The sequence below is a fragment of the Pygocentrus nattereri genome, chromosome 26, assembly GCF_015220715.1.
Source record: "Pygocentrus nattereri isolate fPygNat1 chromosome 26, fPygNat1.pri, whole genome shotgun sequence".
Lineage (NCBI taxonomy): Eukaryota > Metazoa > Chordata > Actinopteri > Characiformes > Serrasalmidae > Pygocentrus > Pygocentrus nattereri.
Window position 1 is genome coordinate 20,560,622 of NC_051236.1, and position 20,774 is coordinate 20,581,395.

Here is a 20,774-nt window from a genome sequence, read left to right on the forward strand (position 1 = left end):
TTCCTGCACTGTTGTGACAAACAGCGAGAAGAAGGAGTGGACAGAAGCACTGATTTAACTTAAAACAGAGCTAAAATGCTGTATGTGTGGGTTAGCCTTGTTTTTACTGCAGTCTGCTGCAGCTGCTCACATCAAGCAGGCACTGTGTTTGTACAACATGCCAGCGATTTCTGTAATATTCTGTTTTTGAAAGAAAGAAGAACTTGTATATGTAGTATGAATTTCACATACTCTGTTTATATTAAGCTAGCTATGATGGTTCAAAGCTATTGCCAACCAAGCTAGTTTGCCTGGCTAACATCAAGCAGCTTTCTGCTTTTTCAAATGTCACAGCATAACCACGATGCTAACATACTAGTTAGCTAGGAGTTATGTTTTTGATTGTGCAGAGAAAGGTGGATGTTTTCCAAAGTACTGCTTCAAAAATGGCCATGAAACAATAAGAATAATGCTGTTTGGCTGATCTCTAACATAGCTAGCCAGCTAGCTTTAAAGTTTGCTACTCATATGAAGCTGGTGTTCCTCAAACTGCTAATGGCAGCCTGCTAGCCTACCATAAGCTAAAAGAGTTTAAACGATGTCTGTCAAATAGACTTTACATATAAAAGTTTTTGGTTGTGTTTGTTACAGGAGTAGCTGGCATCCTGTAGCTAAATGTGTCAAAGAACCTGTTGGCCAGCTGGTGCCAGCAGCTAATGAAAACTAGCTTTCCTGTTTGGGAATACAGCTACAGGTAGAAATGGCTTCTAGCGTAGCTAGCTAGCTACGGCTAAACATTGTCTCCCAAATTCATACAACATTTAAAAGTTCTTTCTTTTGAAAACAGAAATATTACAGAAATTGCTGGCATGTCATACAAAGACAGAGAGGCTGCTTGATGTGAGTACAATAAACAGGGCTACATCACACACACACAGCATTTTAGCTGTGTTCATAGTTAAATCAGTGCTTCCATTCACTTCCTATAATCACTTTTTGTCATGATAGTGCACGAAAACTAACATATGTCTGTTGTAGCTCAGTGTCTGAGCTGCTGCAGGGTTTGTGTTGGTCATCCTCTAGTCCTTAATTAGTGATCACAGGACGCTGCCCATAGGACACTGCTGGCTGGAAATTTTTGGCTGGTGGACTCTTCACAGACCAGCAGTGACACTGAAGCGTTTAAAAACTCCAGCAGCATTGCTGTGTCTGATCCACTCGTACCAGCACAACACACAAATAAAGAATATTAAAAGATTAATATATTTTCAGACAGTTTTTACTTGTTTTAATTAATTTTATCAAATGAATTATTCCACAACATTGGCAGCTATCTTACAATACAAGCAGCAATCTTACAATATTCTTACAACAACTCCAAAATAAGAAATATTTCATATATTGATTAGATTCATAATGATTTTTGCCAAGATATAATAATTGCAATGTATAATGTTTATTTCTCTGCCAGTATAGTGAGAAATAAGTTAAATTATTTATGTAATATGATTTCACTTCAGTGTATAGTTTTTACTTTAATCCAGTATTTGACATTTAACTAAAAAGCAACATTCAAAAGAACTGAGAGAGTCAGTATTGAAGTATTGGTTGTGTTATCAAACAATACTGAACTATATCCAGCTGTAAATTGCAAAACGTTTTAGTTTTTGTTTTTAGGAGAGAGAAATCTTGAAGTCCTCCTTCTGTACACAAAGCAGCGGTAGTGGCGATGGATGCTCTGGCCCTGCAGTGCCCGCTGTCTCAGTGGGCTGCTCTGTGCCGAGGAGCGTGCTGGTGTGGGAGGGAGAGAGAGGGAAAGCTGTGGATGCCGTTTAATGGACAGCCCAGAGAAGGAGCCCCAGAGTGGGAGAGATAATCAGAGTGAGAGTGCATGTAGGAGAAGCAACTGATAATAGAGCATAGGAGAGGGGAAGAGAGTGCGAGAGAGAGAGAGAGTAGAGAGAGTAGAGAGAGAGAGAGAGAGGAGAGAGAGAGAGGAGAGAGAGAGAGAGAGAGAGAGAGAGAGAGAGAGAGAGAGAAGGAAAAGGGGAGAAGGTGAGAAAGAGTGCTGGGAGAAAGGACTGGGTCTGAATGATCCTTTGCTATTGCCTATTTGTAGCTGTATGTGACATCTCAGAGAATGCCAAGAGCCCAAGGCTAAAGATTAATCTGCAGCCCAAGCAGAGGTCAGAGGATTTAAGGTGTGCTTTTGAGCCCATGAAAAATGCATGTGTTTCTGTTTGTGTATTTGTAACTAGTATAAAAATGGCAGTGCTGGAATCATGGAAAGTCTTTGGGAGGTTCTGGGACAAAGTATTGCTTGGAACTGAATTAATGTAGCTGACACTTTGGACAACAAAGCCAGGTGGGCTATTATGATGTGGTAAACAATGATGAGTAAATCAGAGAAACAGAGACTTTAACATTTCCAGTCTAACAAAGCCATACTCGTCCATTTCAGCACTAATTTAAGGAAAAGACGTGCATTTACATACCCAATTTTGATGGAAACATTAAATTTTACATGATGAGATGAGGGACTTGACATAGTGGCCCAAAAGAAAAATGCAAGCATTTATTGCATAATTGCCTGATCACAATTGCTTGAGCTCTTGGTAATGATTTAAGTGTTACCTTTCACAGTCATACATATGCAAAAGTTTGGATGCCCCGGTCAAATGACATGTTTTGTTAATTGGGAAAATAAATGCAGATCTTTTACAGAGAACACACTTCTGCATATTTTAATACACTAGTACAGTTTATTTGCTGACTTTGACACAGTGGAAAAAGATAAATACACAACATGGTCTGTGAAAAAGTTATTGCATATAAATGTTATTTTATATTCAATTTTTTTCAACATGATAAGCCCAGCAAATAAATAAAAACATTCCCTTATGTCCAGGTTTGCTTTTACTAGGTGATGATTCTAATGTAACTTATAATTGACAGCAAAAACCGTGTTTGAATGGCAGCTTTAACAGCTTCCAGGAAGTCTATTTTGAAGGGGTGATTTGTGAATAAAGATATTCAGGTACCTTTATCTTGGCATTGCTATTTTTTAGATATTAGTTATTTTGGAACAGGCTACAGCTAAATTTCAAGGTGAAGGCTGGCACAATTCAGAACTGGTCAAATACCATTGCTTTTGTGAAGGCCTTGCAGAGCCAGAGTATTCAAATTTAATATAATATTTCTTTTAATTTTTTTAATTATCATTGTTTGTTTGCTGGTCTATGGGCGTGATGCAGATACTATCGTAACAACCCCCCACCCCCAATATCTGTTTTTAATATTGCATTTGAAGTGTGTGTGTATGTTATCAAAAACCAATAAATATACGTTTAAAAATTACAAGAAAAATGCCACGTTTCAGGTTTAATCACTGTAGAGGACATGTTAGCTCATGCTTATTTAGAAAGTCAGTGGATGCTTTTTCATCAGTTCAAGTAAATAAAAGAAAGCCAAAAATGCATTTCTTGAGATGTCATGAGTTTTATGAAAACGTCTGATTTGGTGCTATACCTTGGTTCTTTAAAGGGCGGCAGTAAGTAACATTTGTACATTTGAGCTCGAGCTGTTACTGTAGTAGCTGTTAAGCTTGAACTAAGTATTGACAGCTAGGAAGCAAGACCGCTAATTAGCCATTTTGACCACTTTTGGCTTGTACCTTGTATAGTTCTATAAATGCAATTACAATTTTAAGCACTGTTTTATATGGAAATAAACTGAAAGCTAAAATTTCATGATTGAGATAGACTTTTAATACAAATATCTTTAAGGCAGATACTGAAAAGTGCTAATTGTTTTGCAATGCATAACCTCTGGAACCCTCGAATGCTTCTGAACCTGGAATCTATACTGAACGAATCAGTATGCAGAGCAGGGTGCACTATTGATTTTTGAGCTATTCCGGGGCTCATGTAAACACAGGATCATTTAGATTGTGGATGTCTTCAACAAAAGCACACAGCAGCCTCCAGTTGACCAGGATGAATGTAAGCACCGGAGCTCTACCCCATGCCTGTTTAGAATCTAGAGGTCAAGTATGATATACGACGTACCATCTGCTTATCATCCACAAGCAGAGATTTTTTTTCACTCCAGCGCGTAGCAGAATGAAGGTCGGCTAGTCCGTACAGGGGGATCTCCTCGCTTGATCCTTCTCTCCCTGATATGTGATAAATCTGATAAGCGCACCTGAGAGAATTGCTAAACAGGATTATGGCCCAATAGGCCACCATACCCCATGTGGCCCACTCTGAGACAGAGAGAATTCTGAGGACGTTCAGAGAAAGCCATGGGGCTCATAAAAGGTGAGGTTATTCCAGAAGAATGTACATGAATAAAGACAAGGGAAAGGTGCATGTTAGAAATGTTAAAATGATCTGAAGCTTTAACCAGCTTTGAGCAGCTGTTAAACAAAAAAAAAAAAAAATTAAAATGATTAATGAGTCATCACTGTGAAGGTGTAATGGTGCAGATTACAAATGGTTACACTTTCTTTAGCCAGTGAGAATAAGCTGTGTGAGGAATAGGTTGGTGACATGTCAGATGATTTGTGTGTGTGGAGTTTTTTCACTTTCTATTAAAGAGCATCTGCAATACAGATTCACCTGTGAACATAAATGTTGAATACTAGAATCACAGCGCAGCAGCTACACTGGAAAAAGTCACACCTTTCCTAAACATTATCGCACTGAAAAATAATCATAGCAGAATATGAAAAGATATGAATCCAGAATATGAAGGTATGAAGTAAGTGGTGGTAAATACAGAGCTGTCAAAAACACTATATCTTCTGTAACTGTACACAGGAGAAATTCTCATAATAAAAGTACTTGAGTTCTGGGCATGTAAAACAGTAGAGGTGTAACAATGCAAATATTTTCAAGTTCAATATTGGGTTCGATGGTCAAGATTGAATCAAATTTTGATACTATTTGCTAAAAATAGGGCCAAGCAGATGTACCGGATGGCTGATAGTATTCGCTGATAGTAGTGACCCACAGTATTATTGGCATTGTCTCCTGGTGATAAGACAAATTCTTAGACATTGTGTCAGTGTGGAACCCAATGTGAGACACTATTTAAAGCTGCACTATGTAAGTTTTGGAGACTTTAAGGAGTTTAAAAAGTTTCACTAAAACTATTAGAGTGTCACATTAAAATCTAAAATGCAAATCTAAAAATAAATAAGCTGATAACATCAGTTTTGAAATTTAAAATCAGTATTGGCCACAAAATTTTCATATCGGTTGGCCTATAATCCTGATTTCTTACTATTCCACTTTTTACATATTTTATTTTGGTAATTTTTTTTGTTCAATGACACAAAACATACAAAGCTTGAATGAATGGCATTTACTGGTTGGTTAACTTCTCATTTGAATTCTCTAAGGATGAAGTTGAGCAGCAGTTACGTTCAGGCACCTGTGCAAGCACCTAAATGTAAGTGCTGCACCATTTAAGGTGGAGTGAAAATTTGGAATAAGAAGCCAACTTTAGCTTCGTCTAAATACTCAAGTCATCTGTCTCATATGTGTGTCCCATATACTTCTGCCTTTGACCACTAGACATGGCTGGAATTTGTGAAATATAACAATTATATTGCTATCAGTACCAGCTGGTCCACAGCTTATTTAGCGCACAAGGCCTTGAAACAATAAACTCATCTGATAGAACTGAAAGAGTTAGGTGGCCTCTCAGGCGGTGCAAAAGGGAGTGCAGCAATCAGACTGCTGTGCATTTTAGGCTAAGGATAAAATTGCTTTTTGTTATTGCTTAATCTCCATTGCCCAAAAACAAAGTGGACTACTTCAGATGCAATGGACTAGACAGTGGAAGGTAATTGAGGGACTGCTGCTTCTTTTTGATGACATTTTAAATGTGCCTCAAATATCTAACATTAGCAAGGTTTGCACTTTTTGTAGGTCAGACATCTGTACTACCAGAGGAAGAATTTCAGATGGTATACTGGATGTATCTCCCACAATGGTTTAAAAGATCAGTAATTTCTCCACATGTTAGGAGTCTAGGAAGCCCACAAGTGGGGCAGAAGTCCTCAAAAGGCAAAACAAAAACTAACAGCACATCATTATCAGTACTTTTCAGTGCACAATCCCTTGACTGTTCAAAGATAAAAGACAGTCCCTGTCTCTTAATCTCTACTACTGAATGTAAGCTTATTGCATTGCCAGAGTAAATGTGTTGTTTGCAGCTGCTGCTGAAATCATGGTTCTGTGTCTTATTACATGAATGTGAGTTATTTGTTCATCAGCATGTTAATGACAGAGGTGAAAGTCACACAGCTCCTGCCCTCCAACCCATGCCATGAAAGCGATCAAAGTCAAAGTGACTTTGCAGAAGGTATCATAGGCAAACAACCTAATTATGACTGAAATTCCATTCCAAATAAGCACATGTCCATGAGCAATAGCTCTCTTTTTGCAATGAAGCTTTGGTTTAGTCTAAAAGGCCCCAGTATTTGCAATAATAATCAGTATTCATGCACCACGCATGCTTGGCATATGCTCCACCATATGTTTGGAATCTACTGCAAGGCTTTTTTTTTTTTGCACTGTTACACGGCTCACGAAGAATACCACTCCATCCCGTATGCCAGGTCAGTTAGAGCTTGTGCAGAAATATGAGGTTTTCTTTAATTTACATTTTCTGAGAATGAAAAAAAAGTATTTTGCAAGCTAATGCACTGGCATCCGTGTAATCATCTGCTTTGGTAGTCGAGACAACATAAGTGGCTTGTGTCTCTGAGGAAAACGCAATGTCAAGTTAATGACATCCAGCTAATAGCTCATAGAGATGGTAAATAAGACACAGTTGGATGGAATATCAAAGCCAAAGCGTTGCACTTAAACGTGATTAAGCCCTGTAACTAAGCTCATTTGGAAGTATGAAGAATAGGATAAAAGGACACAATTGGATGTGGACAAAATGCCATCCAGCTGTTCTGACAAAGCCATGTGCAAAACAGAGTTATTTCAGGATGCTGATTTATCAGCACCACACAATTTTTGGGTTAGTCAAACAATTGCAATGCTCCAGAAAAAGTTTGCCTTTCTGCCACAAAAAAGTCAAAAATGCTGCTGAAAAAACAAAAAAACAAAAACAAATGACTCACCTCAAATATCAAATCAGTCAAGCAGTCATACAATAATGCCACCAAATGAAAATGCAACCAATTTAAACAGCCTTGTGAAACAGCAAGCCTATGTGGAATCCTGCTAATCTAAACAGATGTAAGTCTAATGAGTAAATAATTAATTTAAGGTTCCTGGAATAAGGAGAAAAAGAGTTGATGTGCTCTTTATAATTAAATAATCCTAATTATTCAGAAAACGCTGATAACTCTAGAAATTATGCCGATGTACAGCTATTTGTTTACTGGAAGTGAGCACATTCTGCAGTATGACAGCGGCTTTGCAAACTGTTCAACCACACCACAGTGTATCTCATTAAATATACAGCGTGAAGAGCCCTACGGTGCGCATCTTTCGCACCTGCTCTGGCTAAGTCGGTCTAAATTGTGCTGTACAAGTGTCTGTGGTCTTTGTTAGTAGGATTATATAAGACAGACTGGCAGGTGAGACTTTGGAGGAATCCAGGAAAATGTGAATGTATCTGTCATTTCACTCAGCATGTGGAGCACCATGGATGCCCAAGTTTATAGGGGTATGTGTGGAGAAAAGCACTGAGCGTGTGAAGCTCATGGATTGATTTTCACAGTTATTAAACCAATATTTTTCTGTGTAGTTCTCAGCAGAATGCAGAGAAAGCCCAACCATTTTGCCCATCGGCCACTGATTCTGAAATAGCTAATAGCTACATACTAGTGACAGGCATCTGTTCACAGCTCAAGAGTTCATGAAGCCTATTTTTTCCTCCCAGTTCTAGAAGCTTCACACTTGAGTATAAGCTAGGTCAAACTGGCCATTGAATACAGTTAAGTGGAATATGTAATAAGTGTGTCTCAGTCCATTAGAACAAAACACTGTCCAAGACACAAGAAGGGTACAGATAAAACCTACCCTGCTATTTCTTTCCCATATTCTGATATCTGAACTCGGGGTATTGGTGGATGAGGACCGTCCATATACTAATTAATCTTATATATTTCCCCCTCAAGTCTACTTATTATGTTTGTATGGGTTTATATACAAAAATAGTCATTCATCACTGCAGAACCATTTTCCAACCTCTCTTTATCTGTTAAAATTAACCAGCCTGTTTTATTCAACCTCATTCAAATAGAGCTGTCAAGCTGTCAACCAGAAGGTTGTTGGTTCAACAACTTGGTTGTGCCCTGGTCCCCCCAAACTGTGCAATTGTCCGTTATTACCTAGAAGTTAATGGACCGTAAAAGAAAGCATTCCCCCTTTAGTAAGTAAGCATTGGTGCTGTATATCAGACAGGTACATCACTTTTTTTGCTTTACAATAATATCCACTTGAAAAGATGACAAAAAACAACAGTTCCCCATTTCAATGTGTACTGCTTACCCTTCAATATCCATAATCCACCTCGGCTGTGGTAGAACAATGACAGAAGATAATTAACCACCTTCTAATTCATTTACATACTTGTGCTACCTGTTGCCAAAAATGTAAAACCATCCACCCTCTGCCAAGCTGCTCATCTAAGACAGTGCAAAATTAACTATAAATACAATTTGGAACTTGGAACAAAACAAGAACAGTAGGACGTCGAGTCAGTTTATCTCGCCGATTGATACTGCCACTGTTGCACTGGACCATGAAATTGTCATTTGTTCTGCAAGCCTTACGTCAAATCAAAGTTAAGGGGCTGCGCATTGGCAGAGGGACTGAATCCTGCTAGCAGGGACAGAATCCCATGGCTAATTATATCCATTTCAAACAAACAGATAAAGAAGTGGCAGAGAGTACCTGCTAATGCCTAGTAGCATATCTGTAAAATGGAGCATGAAAATGTCTACAGATCTGCGACGTTGAATGATAAACTCGCAGCGGTCGCCGGCACACACACACACACACACACACACACACACACACACACAGATGCGACACATTCCTGGCACCACATACACACTTACACTCACACACAAAGTAGGGTTTTTTCGTGCACATCGCTCTTGTGTGTGTGTTGATGCTGAATGTGCTGAAGAGGAAGCATTACAGGGAAGTAATGTAACCCATTTGAGAGATTACATTTTTTGAACAAGCTTTTAGAGAAAATCCCACATCCCCATCCAAAAAACACACTCAAACACACATACATCCCCTCCAACCCCCCCCAAAAATAAGATTACTATGAGCTGTGATTTTCAAAGGAGCACAACACTGAAAACACAGTGACACCATAAAGAGCATGGAGAGAGAGGGGAGAGAGAGAGAGTTTGGAGGTGGTGCGAGTCAGTCTGCTGCTTAGTTGGAAAGAAAATGGCTGCACAGACAACAAATAAAAAAAAAAAGAAAAAAGAAAGGAGTAGAGGAGGCGTATTATCAATATCCTGCCCTTCATGCAGACTGCACTAAAGCAGAGGATGGGGAAGCCAAGAGAGAGAAGCGGTCAGCCACTCGGCCTCAGCGCTACACATGACAGTACCATTAGGCCACAGCGCTCGCCAGAGGAGGGGTCAGTGCTCGACTGTGCAAATGGCCACAAGTCAAAAGAAACGGACGCAAAAATAATGAGAGGAAATCAAAGTGATCATAAAAGACACACAAAAGCTGTAACGCCAGCAGGCATCCCAGCCAATCGAAAAAAGGTCTGCGATGAGGAAGAGGTTATTTTTTTATTTTTTCTGGTTAGTGTAGCGTTGAAGGAATCCTTTACTGAGTTGCGTACAGCGCGATGACATATACTGACCTGGACTTGAGACAGCACTAGTTGTAGCACTAGTTGTGGTAGGTTCAATAATCACTACAGGGGAAAAAAGGAGAGAAGGAAAAAGAGGACATTCATATATTATCAGGAAAAAAGAACCATTACAGGAAGTGGAAAAAGAAATAATGAATGCCAAATAAACAGAAGAAAAAAAAAGAGAGAAAAGAAACACGTGGCTGGACTGGAGAATGGGGTATGAATCTGCCCTAGAGCAGAGAGTGGCTGTGTACTGTAACTATTTGCATACTCTTTGTATTTCATACATAAGCACCAGTTTCACAAAGACCAATTCCTCATACATGCAAGTGTACTTGGCCAACAAAGTGACTGATTTTGACTTGAACAGCCGCTGCGCTCTCCTCTCTTCTTCTCTGGTCATTCTCGGCCATCAAACTCCTTTTCCTCAAAACTCAAACCCAGCAGACCCCTGCTGTGATCTAAAAAAAACTCTGTCCAATGTAATGTTCAAAATCGTTTTTGATTAGTTTTTAATTTTCAGAGGGGGGTTTGACTGAGTCAGTTTCAAATCACATTATGATTGCTGATCTTTGATACCCTAAATCTGAAGCTTCTGACCATCACTCAATTCAGTGGAAAGAACCTTGGCTCAATTAACACATAGAATTAAATTTGCACCTGAAAGACAACCATTTAATCATGACTAAGTAATACCCCCCTTCATTTTATTAATAGATATCACACTCTGTCGACTGACCCAGCTCCACTTTTGGGACATACTGAAACCAGAGCTCAAATATCAATCTGGATTTTGATCACTCTCTCTCTATAATCAGTTTTGCCACTGATTAAATTTCAAATTTCTCCATCTCCAGAGGAAATCTCCAGAAAAGGATATTTCCTCCTCTGGGTAAATCTACTCAAGATGAAATGTGCACAGTGAAGGATCTTTTTTGCCTTTTGTCCAAGAAATGTTCACTCACAGTACTGTGCAAACGTTAGAGACCACTCTTCATTTATTTCATTTCCAGTCAAAATGACCATCAAGTAGAAGAGACTTTTCTGATGAGGATTAGATATAAAATAATCCAATTGCATAAGAAAGTGAAAAATGTGAGTTTTTAAACTGGAGGGTTTAAAAAACTAATGTAGGTTATTGAGAAAATGAGACTCCTAACAACTGTGCAAGATATGATAGACCACCAAAACTGTCAGCATCAGATAAACAGTAATGAAAGTTTTCATCTCTGAGATGTATTTGGAGAAACTCAGATTGAAGATTGAAAAATATATACCAGTTTCTGAAGACAATTTAAAGCTATTTGTCTGAAATGACGGGCAACTGTCACAAATCCATTTCTGAGAGTCCATTTTCTGAAAATGTACAAATTCTCACACACACACACACACACACATACGCACACACGCGCGCACACACACACGCACACACACACGCACACACTTTTGCCGTTTATTCAGTTTTTGACATAATTTGAAAAAGCCTGTTGCCTTTAACAATATGTACATTTCATGAAAAGGCCTAACATTACTCAGAAAAAGTCTATAAACTTCTTGTTGACAATAACCTGTACTTTTTGGTCATTTTGCCTAAATGACCACCCTTCATTACCAGTATTAATGAAGGGTGGTCTCTGACTTTTGCACAGACCTGTATTTGACTGAACATGTTTAAAATATTGTACACAGTAATAGCCAGCTTTGAACTATTCAAATCACATCTTCCTTACTTCTAATTCCCAATCACCAATAGATCAATAGGTCTTGGTGAGACTCCAAAAAGAATGAATCTGATTCAAACCTATATCTAGCCAGAAATACTAAACTCTTACACAGAGAGATGTGATTGTTAGCTGTGTAACAAAATTCATACTTCAGTCATCCTACCACACAACAATCATCATCATCATCTCAGATGCAGACATCGCTTCAGGATGTCTGTGGCTGCAGTTAGACTCAATAGATGGTAAAGTCTGTTCATGCAAGGCAACATTAATGCACTCTTTTTTGGATTAACTGTGCTTTTGGGTGAACATCTTTTGTCAAAGTTCAATAATCGCTCAACGACAGATTTTCTCTAGTAAGCCCTTTCATAAATTGTGATATTAGGAGTTACTTCCAAATTGCAGCACTTAGCCATGAGAAATAGCCTGAAGGGGTGAGGAGAAAAAGAAACCGCATGTGGTGTTACATAACACAGGCCTTAACCACTTTCATCAAAAGTACTGTAGATGTTTTGCACACAAGCGCACAACCAGGGAGTAGTTCCCCACGCGCTGGAATAAACAGAGTCTGGAAGAATAAACTGAGACTTCATACAGGAAAATGTAAAATAAGATTAGGGTAAAGAGGCAAAAAGCATAGAGCAGAAAGTTCTGAAGACTGCCAACACATTTAACTTTACTGAGTCATCATAAGAAATCATTTGAGTGGGAACGATTTTTTTCCCTTTCTATCTACTGCACAGTGGGGACACCATCCAGGACATCCCACAGTACACTGCTTGCTTAACCTTTGTAATACAACCCACTTTATTTAGCCGTTCTATTTACATCTTGTTTATTCTGCTTTGTAATGCTGAGGAAAAATAATGGTGAAAATGCACATATAACCTTTTACTACGAATAATATTGGGCTGCCATGAAGAAAGGTTTGGAAGTGTTTAAGTGAATGCTCAAACATACATAAAAATCACTTACTGCATTCACGTTGTTTGAATGTATCTTCATATAAGTGTCTGTCCAAGCAAATACATGATTTCTGCCCACATATATCTTAACAGGGATGTTCCAATCAAATCAGGGCCATTGTATATTAAGCTTAACCCCATTCTGATCTTTTCTAAATGGTTATTTCACATAAATATTCAGAAAAAGGATTAAAAACAACGATCAGTGATTTTCCTGTGGCATTGATTTTTATACAATTAATGCATAACAATTAATGTATAACTGTGTTATACAAATATTGCATCAGAACAATTGGCCAAACAACTAGACTGTGATTTATCTGTATGTATGTATGTATGTATTTATGCATATAGTCATCACTGTGTAAAAGTCAAAGATCACCATTCATTTGTTACATTTCTAGTCAAAACTAAAAACATACAAGCTACTAATTTTTGAGGAGATATTTTTGAGAATATTAGATATAAGATAATCTACTTGTTTAAGGAAAATCCAAGGAATGAATTATTAAAAGCTATAGAGGATGTTATAGGTCGGAACAGATGTGTAGCTGTCAAGAAATCATCCATCCATCCATTTTCTAAGCCGCTTCTCCGTCAGGGTCGCGGGGGGATGCTGGAGCCTATCCCAGCAGTCTTCGGGCGAAAGGCAGGATACACCCTGGACAGGTCGCCAGTCCATCGCAGGGCAGACAGACAGACACAGACAGTCACTCACACCTAGGGGCAATTTAGCATGTCCAATTGGCCTGACAGCATGTTTTTGGACTGTGGGAGGAAACCGGAGAACCCGGAGGAAACCCACGCAGACACAGGGAGAACATGCAAACTCCACACAGAGAGGACCCTGGCCGCCCGGACGGGGAATCGAACCCAGGCCCTCCTCGCTGTGAGGCGACAGCGCTACCCACCACGCCACCGTGCCGCCCCAAGAAATCATTACTAAGAAAAAGAAATAGCCAAAAAAGGAGAAAATTTGTAAATAAATAAAGAAGCTGCTGGCGTTCTCTGAACAATAGACTGACTTCCCCAGACCTCAACATCACTGAATGTGTTTTGGATTACTTGGATCATAAGAAGCAGAAAATGTACCAACTTCTAAAACTGAACTTTGGAGGTGTGGACAAATAGTCCTGCAAATTTCTTTAAAAAAAAAAAGGAAAATTAAAGCAAATATCCAAAAAAGAATGGAAGCCATAGTGAAAGCAAAGTGTGGACACAACAAACACAAAAACATTTATACTGTATTTAGTTGTTGAGGTTTCTGTGTAATTTTCTGTTAAATATATTTTCTCTGCTTTGTTCCTGCAAAGGAAAAGAGTGCTTGTAGTTCCATTATAATAACTTGGCTATTTTGAAAATTTGAAAATGAAGGGTGGTCTTTATAAATGCATATGTACATAAACACATATACAACAGGCTTCAGCATATCTTGGTTAATAGCCACTAAGTATAGCAAAACAGTTTGACATAAGCCAATTCTTTTTATACTGCAGCGTTCTCTTTTGACACACAATCTTCTTGAGGCCTGGGAACAGGGCAATGGAGCAGGCAACATTGTATTCCATAATAGTGGATCTGCGTGGATGCTGGACAACCTCTGTTCTCACTTGCAAGACAAAACACATTACGGAGCGAGGAATTGCATTTCATTCTGTAATAACATCACGTTTTTCCCTCGCCAAGCAGCGGCCAGAGAAAATGTGCAACTTCCACACAATTCATGGCGGCATAAATTGCAAAGATAGGAGAGGAGTGCTGTGTGCTGTCAGATTCTTTTAGGAATATTGCATTAGCATGTGACAATGAGCTGAGGATAGTGGATTCATTTCTCTTACGCCTGCCTCTTAATGTGTGGTATGAAAATGTGAAGGTCATGTGATGAGTCATTTAATAGGACTAATTCACTCTCATCTTGAGAAACACAATGGAAGGCGCTGACTGAGAAGCGCTGGATGTACCCTTGACTGACTGATTCATCCAGTTTGCAGGCGCGGCTAGTGTTCGCTATAGGGCCAGCCTATTTCTCCAGGCTGTTATAACTGCTCGCCTCGTTAATGATTGGATGGCAGGTGTTTTATAGCCGAGGCAAGGCAGGAACCATCTTTGCGTCACATATCTCATTTTCTGGTGAGTCTGTCCCCTGCGAGCACTAGCGTCTTCACTGTAGTTTCAGTCAGCTGAACACAGTTAAACTGCATCCTTTAAAGCACCATCGCATCAAACTGATGTGCTGGAATATGAGACACGAATCAATGAGACAGATGAATGCCACCCCTCCTGCTGTTCAACCACCTTTTTGTCTGATGCTGTGGATTTTATTAAGGTTCGAAAACCACAATAAATGAAGATACAAAAACACAACAAAACATCTTCCTGGAGAAATCAGCATGGAGACATGTGAGCAACAGTTTTCAAATGGCAAATAATAACAAACTGTAATAAAAATCCACCAATATCGCAACACTGTCCACATTCTGAACGCACCAACTTGGGCACGTAGAGATTAGGCTTCAGATGAAGTAAAACAACCTCTAAATTAAGCTCTGAAAGGAACTGCTATAAACACTGAGTGATCAGTGTTTGGCAGTTCTCTTTTGAGAATCCAAAGACACTTAGGGCGAAAAGGCAGGCGAGTGCAGCTGAGTATTGTCAGGGCCAATCTGATCCATGATTGATGTGGGAACAAGAATAGAAGCAGGAGTGGAGCACACATGCTAAGATGGATGCAACATGCCAAGGAGTTATTCAGAGAACAAGTGAGTGGCCCTTTTCCAGCCTTGAGGAAAAAAAAAAAAAAAAAAAAAAAAAAAAAAAAGACATTCATGCGAATGAATTCACATCGTGCCTATTCTATTTCACCTTCCATTTCATCCCTCCTTTCATGTCCCTGGCCTGTGACTCAGGCGCGGTCACACTGTGGTAACCACGACAACAATACCCCTGATGGCTGAGGCCAGGGTACCGGCATGGTAGCCAGGGTGACAACAGACACGGAGACATGAAAAGATGACACCGGAGTTGTGATTGATTAGCATGGCAAATTGAACCAGCGCCTCTATTAGCCGGAGCCTGCCGAGGTTGCGGAGGCTTCACCAGTGGAGCTTCTCTCCTATTTCTGGCTTAGTGTATTGTGAGGCAGCTGGAGCCTGTGCTGGGCTATAAGCGAAAAAGTGGGTGGGGAAGATATCACGACTTACAGAGCTGAAGAAAGCTACTCATTTACTGAACATGGCTCATTATGACAGCGAAGAAATACTCTTAACACAAGATTCAGACAGAAAAAAACACTGCAAATTGACAAATCAGACATAACAGTGGTACACATATAAACATATTTTTTAGGAGAATGGCGGTCAATCACTGCAGTTCATGCAGATATTCTCATCTATATCAAGTTTAAGTCTGGTAAAACATCTTGCTGTCACATGACACTGAAGTGTATAATCCAAAACTCCAATTTTGCATTGTTTTTCAAACAAAGCAAAGCAAACTCTTCACATCTTCGCTATTCATTACAAAACTGCTTTATATCTTTATATCAGAATTGGTGTATATGATTTAGAGGACACAATTTGATAATAATGGATAAGGATACATCGGCATATCCACCAAACTATACTATCACTGGCATTGTCTTCATGGCTCCCTGTTTATATATAAACTTTTTGAAAGAACATTCTATATATACATATAACAAACATTATTATGGATGGTTTGGGGGCAGTATGGCAAAAATTATTATATCACCACACTTTCTATTATAATATCGCACACACATCCAATTAGGCAAAGCCAATTATGCTGCCTCAGACCAGGCATATGCTACATAACTTAGAAAATATGGGAACTTAGCATGAGTCTTTAAAAGAGTTTCATAAACTAGACGATTACAGAAAGAGATGGCACACACAGAGATTTGGCTACAAATAAGCACTCAAAATCCTACGACGCAAAGAAAGCTAAACTGGACCGGATAAATATGGGGCTGGGAAATGGGAATATCATTCATATTCTGCAGTGAGAGATGTAGAAGCATTTTACTACTGGCAAGCTAACATGATATTGTAAAATGAGCACTGTGAAGTTCTGGTTATTATAAAGGCACTTACATCTCCGCCAGTATTACACGAACAGCTACTCAAGTTCCAGCAATACATGTCCCTTTGCCTGTTTTTTGTATATATCTTTTACAATTCTCACATTGGCTGTTGCCTGAATTACTTGGTCAATTACACTGCTGATTCTTTCACACTATGGGACTTGTTTTTAGTCTCAAAAATAACATATACAGTATGAAAATATCAGGAGGCCTCCAATCACACAGAGCTTGATTGGAATGCTTAGGATGGAATTGATTCCCTTTTTGAACTATCAGATCATCTACATCAACCCTCGTCTTGGAGAACAACCTTCCAGTGGACTTCCCACACCTGCTTCAACTAATTAACTTCCTCAGAAATCCCTGATTTGCTAAAGCAGATGCAATACAGTAGTTATGTGGAGTGACAGGTTGGAAGTAAACAATGCAGGAAAGGAGATCTCCAGGAGGAGGGGTGGTGACTACTGACCTCCACTGCCATACAAATTGAACCTTGCATAGACAATCCAGCGCAAAAGTTAAAATAGGGCCAAAAACAGACACCAAATTGTTGGGATTTGAACTCACTGTGTCCCAACAACAGGATGAAACCTTGCAGCTCCTTCTAAACCTCTTTTTAATGAAACATGCAGTAGGCCAGGGCTGTTGACTATACCCATCATATGCTCAGAAAATCTTACTTCGATGTCATTTATCATGATAATGATATCATACTGTTCTATCGGACATCCCTATGGACCATATATCACTTTCCCAGTTGCTTGCACATGCATTTGTGAAAATGTAACTGGGATAAATTAGGCTGGTTGGCTGTATCAAGGAAGAATATGCATGCTACATATACACCAACATGGATTTTACCTCATAGTGGTTCTGTCATTTACACTAAGAACAGCTTTAATACCTTAAAGTCTCAGGTTTATTCCATACTAAGGTTATTATTCAGAACCTATATGGACTACAATGCAAACTAGCTGACCTGTTCTTAGATTATAGAAGTATGTAGTCCTGCCCATTTAAGGGATTAAACTAATACATGGCATATGACATCAGTGATTATGAATCAGCTTAGAAATAGCCTACAGTGACAGTATGCCTCACGCAGAGGAGAACATGGACTATTACGCAGCACTTTGATTTGCACTCCAAACCTTGTGTCTAGGTCGAGGCTCTCCATTAAATATTAATGCGTCCCTGGGTCTACCTTTGGTTCATCAATACCTATTGACCGATATTATAATGGCAATTTAGTCACTGGTAATGATGGCTGCCTCTTGGATTTGTAATTTGTGCAAATGTGGCCGTGTGTTGTGCAGGAATTGCTTGCCATTTCTCATTAGGAGAACAGTGAAATGGGTTTCCTTTTCATTAGCGTTCATGATAAAGAGTAGGAGAGCAGCTCGGAGGCAAGTGGAGAAAAGACAGAAGACAGAGAAGGGGCAGAAGGGAGAGAAGGGGAGAGGTGAGGAGGAGGAGGAGGGGAAGAAGAAGAAGTCTGCTTGTCTATTCTGGCTTTTTCCTGCATCACAGTCTCTGAGTCCTCAGCAGAACGTGAAAGATTTCTCCGGCTCCCTCATCTCTTTGATGTGCTTCATTTAAAACTAGGGGACTCCAGTGGCCCTTCCCATCTGCCAGCTTTAAGGCGATCTGCTTCGTTTTTTTTTATATAGGTCTGGGTTGATTTGTTTACCTTGTTAGCAGCCCTGCTTCCATTATTGACTCTGAAACCTCCAAATCAAAGAGATGACTAAGGATGTCAAAATGGGCGCACAAAGAAAGCGCTGTGCGTTTCAAAAAAGCTATTCATCTGAAACACCCTGAAATCATACACAAGAGGCACATTTTACCATATACACAAAAACAAACAGCACATTATTATTTTCTTCTCTATCAGATAAATGAGGAGTCACGTATACAGGCAGCTCTGAATGTGAAGCGGTTTCCAAATTATCTGCAAAAAAAAGCAACTCTGAGCTTAATGAGAGCCAAACAACAGGAAGTAATGCTTGTTACTTACGAATCAGAGGCACACTGGCGTTGACTGTTCCCAACCTGTTGGCGGCCACACAGGTGTAGTTGCCATAGCGATCCTCTGTCATGTTGGTCACTGTGAGGACTGATCTGGAGCTGAGGTTCTTGATTTCGATGCCAGCTTGACCCTTGCTAAGCCTGGAAACAGCAAACAGCAAACAAAGACAATGTATTAGTGATGAGCCAATGATGAGGGCTGAAACACTTATTCTACTGGTGTCAACAATAATAAATCGTAAAGAGTTGCACTGTTGATTTTTCTTTATATTTTCAAAGTGACATCATTTCGAAAGTGAGTTTAAAACATCACCTGATCAGGGGAAGCAATTCACATGTAGTGTCATATCTACATGAGCAGACAGGCAAAGCAAAAGAACAATTACTGCTGAGAGTTAAAAAAGAAATGAAGTCTGGGGGCATTTTCTTAAAATGAAGGATACATATTGCTGCTGTAGGAACAAAACCTTGTATCTCCAAAAGGGTAACTTTACAGGAGAAGAAAAAACCCACTTAACTTTTAATGTAAGTCAACTGGAAAACAACAGCGACTGCTTCTGACAACAGCGATTTGCAGGTCTGACTTTATTTTCCACGTAAGCACAATGAGTGTCATTCACCAATATCTTCCTGTTTCTTCTTAAATTTCTTAAGAAAGTTTCTAAGAAAACATCTATGTCAGATTTATGATGTGTTCTTAAATTGCAGAAATGTTCACTGCTTTGTGCTCTAAAATGTATATACTTTGTTCTCATCTACACTACATGGACAAAAGTATTGGGACACCCACACAAGATTTTATGACAACCCATTCTAAACCCACTGGCAGTAATATGAAGTAGGCGGCCCCTTTGCTGCTATAACAGCTTCCACTCTTCTGGGAAGCTTTCTACAAGATTTTGGAGGGTATCTGTGGAATTTTTGCTGATTCATCCAGAAGAGCATTTGTGAGGTCAGACACTGATGTTGAATGAGAGAGCCTGGCTCGCAATCTCCATTCTGATTTATCCCAAATTGAAATCAGGTCTCTGTGTGGGCCAGTCAAGTTCTTCCATGCCAAACTCACCCAGTCATGCCTTTACATACCTTGCTTTTTGCACTGTTGCACAGTCATGCTGCAACAGAGAAGGTTGTTTCCCAAACTGTTCCAACAAAGTTGGAAGCATACAGTTGTCCAGAATGTCTTGGTTTGCTGAAGCATTAGACCAACCCCTGAAAACAACCCCACAGCATTATCCCTCCTCCACCAAACTTTACCATTGGTAGTCATTCAGGTAACATTCTCCTGGCATTTGCCAAACCCAAACTAGTCCATCAGACTGTCAGACAGAGAAGTGTGATTCGTCACTCCACAGTTTCCACTGCTCCAGAGTTGCAGCGTGCTTTTCACTCTTCCATTCGACGCTTGGCATTGAACTTGGTGATGTCAGGCTTACGTGCAGCTTCAGCTGCCATAAAGCTCCCTGTGCACAGTTTCTGTATTGATGCTAATGCCAAAGACAAGGTTTGTAACTCTGCAGTTATTGAGCCAGCAGAGCGTTTGTGATTTTTATGCAATATGCGTTTCAGCAATCAGCAACTCGCTCTGTAACTTTACGTGATCTGACACTTTGTGGCCGAGTTGCTGTGGTTCCTAAACACTTCCACTTTTCAGTAATACCACTCACAGCAGTTAGTGGAACAGCTAGGAGGGAAGACATTTCATGAACTGAACTGCTGGAATGGTGGCATCCTATAACAGTACCACACTCTAATTCAATAAGCTCTTTACAACAACCCATTCATTCACAAATGTCTTTAAAAGCATGCTGTCTGGCTAGGTGCCTCATTTTATTCACCTGTGGCAATGATGCTGAAAAAAGCACCTGAATTCAATGATTAATTAAGGTGTGTCCCAAAACGTTTGACCATATAGTGTATGAACAAGTCCTACATAAAAAAAAACACAGGTGAATGTATGAATCTTTGTGAAAACTGCATAAGTGAGTTTTAAGAAAATTTTCTTCTTAAGAAAGGTTTATGAATGATTCCCAGTGTTATGGTAGCTTTTCCTTCATGCTGGTGTTCTGCCAAACCAAACTACTCCTTGATGACGTGCAGTATGCACCATAA

The 20,774-nt window shown here is 39.5% G+C and overlaps 1 protein-coding gene across 3 annotated transcripts in view; it reads right to left on the reverse strand.

The window, feature by feature from the left end:
• Positions 1–20,774, reverse strand: part of negr1 (neuronal growth regulator 1) — a 184,754-nt gene that overhangs the window by 46,004 nt on the left and 117,976 nt on the right. For 2 of the 3 annotated variants that reach the window (XM_037534842.1, XM_017720923.2), the window contains exon 6: positions 18,652–18,803. In XM_037534842.1, coding sequence (XP_037390739.1) covers positions 18,652–18,803 — 152 coding nt within the window. Of the gene's footprint in view, positions 1–9,849; positions 9,904–18,651; positions 18,804–20,774 lie in introns of all 3 variants that reach the window. The other variant, XM_017720913.2, reaches the window with a different exon arrangement.